General features: G+C 64.9%; 2 protein-coding genes across 3 annotated transcripts; one reads left to right on the forward strand and one right to left on the reverse strand.

Annotated features, from left to right (window-relative positions):
• Positions 1-63: 63 nt before the first annotated feature.
• On the forward strand, positions 64-2,265 carry MAX (MYC associated factor X; the record flags this gene model as incomplete). Its single annotated transcript, XM_057396517.1, has 3 exons — positions 64-171; positions 1,081-1,204; positions 1,907-2,265. Coding segments are annotated over 3 exons (423 nt in total), but the record flags the coding sequence as incomplete, so codon positions are not given.
• A 1,017-nt stretch (positions 2,266-3,282) lies between these two features.
• FNTB (farnesyltransferase, CAAX box, beta) lies at positions 3,283-8,013 on the reverse strand. 2 transcript variants are annotated; one of them, XM_057396514.1, is made up of 12 exons: positions 7,902-8,013; positions 6,338-6,402; positions 6,173-6,245; positions 5,714-5,805; positions 5,248-5,394; positions 5,056-5,139; positions 4,882-4,968; positions 4,284-4,413; positions 4,068-4,200; positions 3,709-3,820; positions 3,514-3,628; positions 3,283-3,401 (listed from the first exon to the last, which is right to left on the reverse strand). In XM_057396514.1, exons 1-12 carry the CDS (start codon positions 7,992-7,994, stop codon positions 3,297-3,299), a joined length of 1,236 nt encoding a protein of 411 aa, XP_057252497.1. In that variant the 5' UTR covers positions 7,995-8,013; the 3' UTR covers positions 3,283-3,296. The 2 variants fall into 2 exon arrangements, with proteins under 2 accessions (XP_057252497.1, XP_057252498.1); XM_057396515.1 differs by having other exon boundaries at positions 3,290-3,398.
• Positions 8,014-8,358: the final 345 nt, after the last annotated feature.

Consider the following 8,358-nt stretch of genomic DNA (forward strand, 5'->3'; position numbering starts at 1 on the left):
CCCCCACCACCACCGCCCCAGTGCCACCCTCACCTCCCTTTGCCCCCCCCGTCCACCCCCAAGGCGGACAAACGCGCCCACCACAACGCGCTGGAGCGCAAGCGCAGGGACCACATCAAGGACAGCTTCCACAGCCTGCGGGACTCCGTGCCCTCCCTGCAGGGGGAGAAGGTGAGGTTGGGGAGCGTGCTGGGTGCTGGGTTCCCCCTGCTGTGCGGGTCCAGCCCCTTGGAGGTGCTTGGGGAACCCAGGGTGGTGTGGGTGGGAAGGGGAGAACATGGAGCAGCTCATAAAGGGGCTGCAGGAAAGCTGGAGAGGGGCTTGGGACAAGGGCCTGTAGGGACAGGCCAAGGGGAATGGCGCCTTCATCCCAACCCATTCTGTGATGTTGTGGGAGCCCAAATGAAAGGGGGATGGGGATGGAAGGAGTTTGAAGGAGGCCATGGGGGTAAAAGGGACCTGGAGCAGCTCTGCTCTGGGGCCAGGCTGAGAGAGCTGGGCTGGGGCAGCCTGGACAAGAGAAGGGGAGATCTGAGAGCAGCTCCAGTGCCTGAAGGGGCTGCAGGAAACCTGGAGAGGGGCTTGGGACAAGGGCCTGTAGGGACAGGCCAAGGGGAATGGCTTGAACCTGCCCGAGGGGAGACTGAGATGAGCTCTGAGGCAGAAGCTCTTCCCTGGGAGGGTGCTGAGGCGCTGGCACAGGGTGCCCAGAGAAGCTGTGGCTGCCCCATCCCTGGCAGTGTTCAAGGCCAGGTTGGACACAGGGGCTTGGAGCAAGCTGCTCCAGTGGAAGGGGTCGGGGTTGGAACTGGGTGAGCTTTAAGCTCCCTTCATCCCACCCCATTCCCTGATTCCATGGTTCAGTTCTCAGCCTAACCCAGCACCACCAGGAGGTCACAGTCATCCCAGCCCTCCCCACGGGGGTCCCCAAGCCAAGAGCTGGGCTCCGGTGCCATCGGCACCGCGCACTCCCCCCTGCTGCTGCGCCGCGGGTGGGATGGGGCGGACAGAATCCCATGGGCTCCTCCGTGGCCTAGGTCTTTATCTCGCCTCGTCTGCCTTTTCCCACTATTGCAACAGGCATCCCGGGCGCAAATCCTGGACAAAGCCACAGAGTACATCCAGTACATGCGCCGGAAAAACCACACGCACCAGCAGGACATCGACGACCTCAAGCGCCAGAACGCGCTCCTGGAGCAGCAAGGTGAGGGGGCGAAGGGAATCCCATGGGATCCAGGGGGGATAAGGCATAGGGGATCCAGGTGGTGGGATACAGGTGGGATAAGGCACAGGGGCTCCAGGTGGGATAAGGCACAGGAGGGATCCAGGTGGGATAAGGCACAGCGGGGATGCAGGTGGTGGGATCTAGGTGGGATAAGGCATAGGGGATCCAGGTGGTGGGATACAGGTGGGATAAGGTGCAGGGGGGGATCCAGGGGGGATGCAGGTGGGATAAGGCACAGCAGGGATGCAGGTGGGATAAGGCACAGGAGGGATCCAGGTGGGATAAGGCACAGGAGGGATCCAGGTGGGATAAGGCACAGCGGGGATGCAGGTGGTGGGATACAGGTGGGATAAGGTGCAGGGGGGGATCCAGGGCGGATCCAGGTGGGATAAGGCACAGGAGGGATCCAGGTGGGATAAGGCACAGGGGGGATCCAGGTGGGATAAGGCACAGGAGGGGTGCAGGTGGGATAAGGCACGGGGGGGGGGGGGGGGGGGGGAATGCAGGTGGGATAAGGCACAGGGGGGATCCAGGTGGGATGCAGGTGGGATAAGGCACAGGCGGGATGCAGGTGGGATAAGGCACAGGGGCTCCAGGTGGTGGGATGCAGGGGGGGATCCATGTGGTGGGATCCAGGTGGGATAAGGCACAGGGGCTCCAGGTGTTGGCTCTGCCTTGCAGTGCGGGCGCTGGAGAAGGCCAGGTCGAGCGCTCAGCTTCAGGCCAGCTACCCCTCGACGGACGGCAGCAGCCTCTACACCAACGCCAAGGGCAGCACCATCTCCGCCTTCGACGGCGGATCCGATTCCAGCTCCGACTCGGAGCCCGAGGAGCCTCAGAACAGGAAGAAGCTGCGCATGGAGGCCAGTTAGGGCCCCCCCCGGCCCCCCCACCGCCCTCGGCCGTGTAAGGACTCTTTCCCTTCTCTCGTAGAGGCTCTCGGACTGCAGCTTCCCAAAGCCCATCCCGGCCCTTTCCCCGCTCCAACCGCACCGGCCCCGAGGGGGGAGCCGGCCAGGCAGGGCCCCCGACAGACTTGGGGGGGGGGGAAGTGTCTCCAAGGAGGCACCGTCCCCATTGCCCCCCCTCCCCAGCGAGCCCCTCGCCCTCCTCCTTTCTGGTTTTATATGAGCGTTTCTATTTATACCCGGGGACCACAGCAGTCCTGAGCTGAAGGGGGAGGCTGTGCAGCCCCCCCCCAACTCCACTCTGTGTGTGTGTGTGTGTGTGTGTGCCCCCCCAAAAGGCCAGGCCTCACACAGGGGAGCTGCTCCTGACCCCCCCCCCCCATCAGGCAAGCACTGGAAGGAAAAGTGGGGGGGGGTCTTGCTATTTATTCTCTGCGTGTGCAATTCCAACTGCCCCCGATGCCTGTGGGAGCTATGGGGGGGGGACAACACACACACAACGCCTGCACCCCCTCTTTCCACAGCACAGAGCCAGGCTGGGTGCTCTCTGTGTGCATCCTGTCCCGTGTCCCCCCCCCCCTTCCTTTTCCTCTGTCACCTTCCCCACCTCTATGGCATTCTCTGATCTCTAGCATCCCCTCCGTGCCCCATAGGTACCCCCCCCCGCCCCATTCCCATTTTGATGCCAATTCATTCCATGGATCTAAGGTATGTTGTACATACTGCCCGGAGTTGTCTTGCAAGTTGAGGCTTCCCCTTTACTATAAGACTCTAAAGAATAAAACGGGACATAGAAAAAGCAGCCTGATTTCCACTTCCCGATGTTCCCTTGGGATCGGAGCCCAAGCATCACCTCCCGGCCCCAAAGCGCGGCACGGAGGGGGGCGGCAGCTCTGCCCCACTGCACGCACACGACACGGGGTTGGGGTTGTGGGGGGGGGGGTGCAGCTCGTCCTTTTGGGGCTTTATTCATTCCAATAATGAATTCCCAGCTCCCACCGGGAACGGCGGCAGGAGCTGGTGGCCACGGGAGCACCCTTTTGGTATTGCTAGCACCCTGAGGACCTCGCTCTGCACCAGAGCACCCGGGGCAGGGCTGCTTGCACACAGTCTAGGGTGGGGGGTACGGGGTTTGGGGTGGGGGGGCAGCAGGGCTACCCCAATCACTCAGCTGCTGGCTCCAGGCTGGGCACGGGCTGCCGTAGGAAGTGCATCACCGCCCGCCCCACCTTGTCCGGGGTGATGTTGTACACGGGGTGCGTGGCCTGCTGTGGGGCAAGCGAGAGGAGAAAGGGGGCTCGGAGCCTGCTTGTGGGGCTGGGGAGGATTCCCCCCCACACACACACCACGGGAGCTCAGCGGTTGATGCTCAGCACCTACCAGGCGGTTCTCAGGGGCGCCCAGGACCACTTCGTGGTGGAGGTCGCCGCTGCCGAAGTGCTGCGCTATGGCCAGGCCGCTCAGGCAGTAGCAGGTGTGGTAGAAATCCCGGGATCTGGCGATGGGGAAGGGGGTGTTGGGGTGCAGCACACCAGGCAGCGCCCCCCTCCCAGCCCCATAAGCCCTGGTACTCACTTGCCAGGCTTGTCCAGCAGCCCCCCGGCCGGGCACTGGCAGCACAGCAGGATGTATTCCTGCAGCGCCGACTGGTCGAACATCCAATGGGTCATGCTCAGGGCTGGGTCGCCTGGAAGGGGAAAGAAGGGGGTGAAATCCATGGGGATGGAGGGGGCAGGAATGTGGGAACTGCCCCTTCCTCGGGGCTCCCTCCACACCACCAAAGCCTCAGGAGCCTCCCCGACGCAGCAGCTCCCACCGGGAACGGGGACACGGAATCACCGCGTTCATTCCCTTCCCATGACGCCTTCATGTAGATGCTGTTTTGGGGGGCAGAGGAAGGCAGCATCGAGCCCCCCCCCCAAAAGCCAACTCACCCTTGATGTGGAGGGCTCGGTGCAGCAGGGGCAGGAGCCCAGCTTGCCAGAAGGAATAGCAGCCATCCACCAGCTTGTTGCAGCGGCCTTGGAAGCCGCCCTCGAAGCGCATCTGCCGGCTGGTCACCCAGTGCTGGGCAGGACAGAGCAGGATGAGGCCATGGGGAGGAACCCCCCCCCCATAATCCCAAGGAGGAAGGGGCTGGAGGTGCTCACCAGCAGGCTCCGCAGGTTGAGGAGCTGCTCCTGCTTGAGGATGACCAAGGCGGCCACGCCACAGAAGGTGTAACCGCCGTGAGCTTCCATCCCCGGCACGCCGCCCATGCCGCCCTCCCAGTTCTGGCACCTGCACGGGGAGGGAGGAGAGGGTGGGATGGGGAGCGAGGTCCTGACATCGGGATGGGGAGCTGCTGGATTGGGACCATGGGGATGCTGCGAGGGAGCCAGGCTGAGAGAGCTGGGCTGGGGCAGCCTGGGGAGGCCTGAGAGCAGCTCCAGTGCCTGAAGGGGCTGCAGGGAAGCTGGAGAGGGGCTTGGGACAAGGGATGTAGGGACAGGACAAGGGGAATGGCTTGAACCTGCCTGAGGGGAGACTGAGATGAGCTCTTAGGCAGAAGCTCTTCCCTGGGAGGGTGCTGAGGCGCTGGCACAGGGTGCCCAGAGAAGCTGTGGCTGCCCCATCCCTGGCAGTGCTCAAGGCCAGGTTGGACACAGGGGCTTGGAGCAAGCTGCTCCAGTGGAAGGGGTTGGGGTTGGTGCCTCCCACCCCACCCCACGCTCCCATCCCCATCCCTGCCCCATCCCCACCCCACACCTCGCGATCCACTCGGCCGTGCCAGCGAAGAGCGCGGGGGTCAGGATGTTGGTCAGGGAGGCCACGGATGCAGCGCAATAGGCGCTCCTATGGGATACGGGATGGAGGGGGGGGGGGTCAGGGAGGGGAGCCCAGCCCCACGCTGGTACCCAGGGCAGCCCCCCCTTCACCCACCTCACATCCACCTCGCCCCCGACGTGCATGAGGAAGGAGCCATCGGGCTGCTTCAGCGAGTGCAGGTACTGCAGCAGCTTCTGCCTGCCGGAGCCATTGTGCTGCAGGAGGTGGGGGGGCACACACCACACACCACACACACACACACGTGTCCTGTGCCCCCCCAACCCCGTACCCCAACACCATCCCTACCTGTCAATGACCCCGAAGGCCTCCTCCGTGCCGATGATGCAGAGCGCGTTGACCGCGGCGTAGGTGGGGGCGAGGTGGGGGTGCTGGCCTGGACCCCCCCCAAAACCCCCTTGGGGGCTCTGGCAGCGGCTCAGGAACTGGCAGACACTAAAGGAGGGGTGGCAGTGAGCCACGGAGGCCATGGGGACACCCCATAACACACAAGGGTGTCCTGCGTGTGTGCCCCCCCCCAATAAGGTCAAGGCTGGGGTTATCTCATCCCTCTCCCCCCCCCCATCACGAGGTGCTGGCAGCAAGAAAGGCCCCATTGATGGTGCCAAAGGGAGGAACAAAGCTCCTTTGGTGCGGGGGCAGCAGGAGCTGGCACCTCCGGCATCACATGGGGCCGCGGCTGCAGGCAGGACGCGGGGTGAGGGTCCCCAAGCCGCCACCATAGGGTGGGCTATGGGATGCTGCTGGTACCTACTCAGAGGCGACCGAGTGGGGAATGGGCTCCTCCAGCAGCTCCAGGCTGTGCAGGATCCAGTAGCAGAGCCAAGGGCGGCTGGCATCCAGGCACTGCGGGATAACGGGGGGGACCGAGGAGGATGTGGGGCTGCAGGGAGCATCCTGCTCCACGACACCCCCCTGCTTATGGGGTCTAAAGGGGGCCACAAGGATGCTCAGGAGCTGGAGCAGCTCCCACACGGGCTCTTCATCAGGGCAAAGGGGTGATGGGTTGGGATCCCCATTGGGTGTAAGGATGGAATCCTTCCCTCTGGGGGTGCTGAGCACAGGGCAGCTGCGGCGGCCCCATCCCCACGGATCAAGGCCGGCTTGGATGGGGCTCGGGGCGCCCTGCTCTAACGGAAGAGCATCGGCGTCGGAACGGGGTTTCAGGAGCCTTCATCCCAAACCCATCCCAACGGGGCAGCAGCTCCGGTACCTCATAGGCTTCCGTGAGCTGCCGGAGGCCTCTCTTCAGGTAATGGAAGTGCTTCTCCCGGTGCAGGATGAACCTGGGACGGGAGGCAGGGACCGGGAGCTGAGGCCACCGCACCCAAGGCTTGGGGCCGCATCCCACCGGAGCGCCGCTCCCATAGGAACTCACTGTGGGACGCGGTGGTTGGCCTTGTAGGCATCAAACACCTCCTGCACGATGTCCTCCACCTTGGCCTGCATCCGGCATGCAAGGGGAAGCAGAGCCCCCGTGAGGCCGGGAAGCTCCTGCCCCATTCCCGAGGGTTTTATCCAAGGGGATCCCATGGGGAGGCTCGGGCAGGAGCCGAGCCGGGATCCCAAGGGAATCGCGCCCCACGGGGCTGTTTGCCCCAGGCGTAAGGATGGAGCAGGGCGCATCCCTCTGGAAAAGCCGGGAACCGGGATAATCCCGATGGAAAACAGCAGGGGGAGGGCAGGCAGCACCGGGACCACCCCCCCCCCCCATCCGTGGGGCCACGGGATGAGCGGGAATGCCGCATGGATTGGGAAACACAGCCCTGCCTTTGCACCACTGGGGCCCATCCCAGCGGCCCGGGCTGGATCAGATCCACAGGGAGCAGAGGGAACCTCCGCACCCACCGCAAGCTGGGAATGGGGGGACCCGTCACAGCCCCCCACCCATGGGTGCCCCGGGTGCTGCCACGGGGAGGAAGTGGGGCAGGGATCACCCAGCCCCATGGCACCCCATAGCACCCTCAGGGCAAGCTTCAGAGCACCCTATAGCCCGGCCCTACAGCAGCCAGCCCAATGGCACCCATAGCCCAGCCCCACAGCACCCTCAGGGCAAGCTTCAGAGCACCCTATAGCCCGGCCCTACAGCAGCCAGCCCAATGGCACCCATAGCCAAGCCCCACAGCACCCTCAAAGCCAGCCCCAGGGCACCATGACCCTACAGCACCCCACAGTTCTGCCCCATAGCACCCTCCAATCCAGCCACACAGCCTAGCCTTACAGCACCCTCAGGGCCAGCCCCATAGCACCTCAGAGCCGGGCCTTAAAGCAGCCTGGCCCCAGGGCAGCTTCAAAGCCAGCCCCACAGCACCCTCAAAGCCAGCCCCAGGGCACCATGACCCTATAGCACCCCATAGCCCAGGTCCACAGCAGCCCGGCAGCCTCAGAGCCAGCCCCATGGCATTCCCCAGTCCGGCCACAGAGCACCCCATAGCATGGCTCTAGGGCAGCCCCAGAGCCAGCCCCATGACACCCATAGTCCATGACACCCATAGCCCAGCCCCATGGCACCCACAGCCCAGCCCCATGGCACCCGTAGCTCCCCACAGCTCCCACAGCCCAGCCCCATGGCACCCACAGCCCAGGCCCATAGCACCGATAGCTCCCCATAGCACCCACAGCTCCCCATAGCACCCATAGCTCCCCATGGCACCCACAGCTCCCCATAGCACCCATAGCTCCCCATGGCACCCACAGCTCCCCATGGCACCCACAGCTCCCCATGGCACCCACAGCTCCCCATGGCACCCACAGCTCCCCATAGCACCCATAGCTCCCCATGGCACCCACAGCTCCCCATAGCACCCATAGCTCCCCATGGCACCCACAGCTCCCCATGGCACCCATAGCTCCCCATGGCACCCAGAGCTCCCCATGGCACCCACAGCTCCCCATGGCACCCACAGCTCCCCATGGCACCCACAGCTCCCCCAGCCCCACACCTGCTCGGCGGAGGTCGCTGTCCGGACCCCATCGTCCCGCAGCCTCCTCCTCCCGCCGGGGGACCCGCGCGGGGATGGGGCCGCTCCCGCCATGCTGCGGGCGGGGACACGTGACGCCCGCGCCCCGCGCGCGCGCCGCGCGCCGCCCGCCAGGGGGCGCGCCGCGTCACCGCGCCCTCTGACGTCACCGCCTTCCGCTCGGGGTGGGCCCGGATGGGGGCCCCGGGGCGGGTTCAAGGCGTTCCCTTGGCCGGTACCGAGCCCTGCGTCCAAACCCGCGTCCATCCCTGCATCCATCCCTGCATCCATCCCTGCATCCATCCCTGCATCCATCCCTGCATCCATCCCTGTACCCATCCCTGCATCCATCCCTGCATCCATCCCTGCATCCATCCCTGTACCCATCCCTGCATCCATCCCTGCATCCATCCCTGTACCCATCCCTGTACCCATCCCT

Source organism: Pezoporus wallicus, unplaced genomic scaffold (genome assembly GCF_028554395.1).
Source record: "Pezoporus wallicus isolate ANWC-B61680 ecotype Strahan unplaced genomic scaffold, APGP_CSIRO_Pwel_v1 contig_14229, whole genome shotgun sequence".
Lineage (NCBI taxonomy): Eukaryota > Metazoa > Chordata > Aves > Psittaciformes > Psittacidae > Pezoporus > Pezoporus wallicus.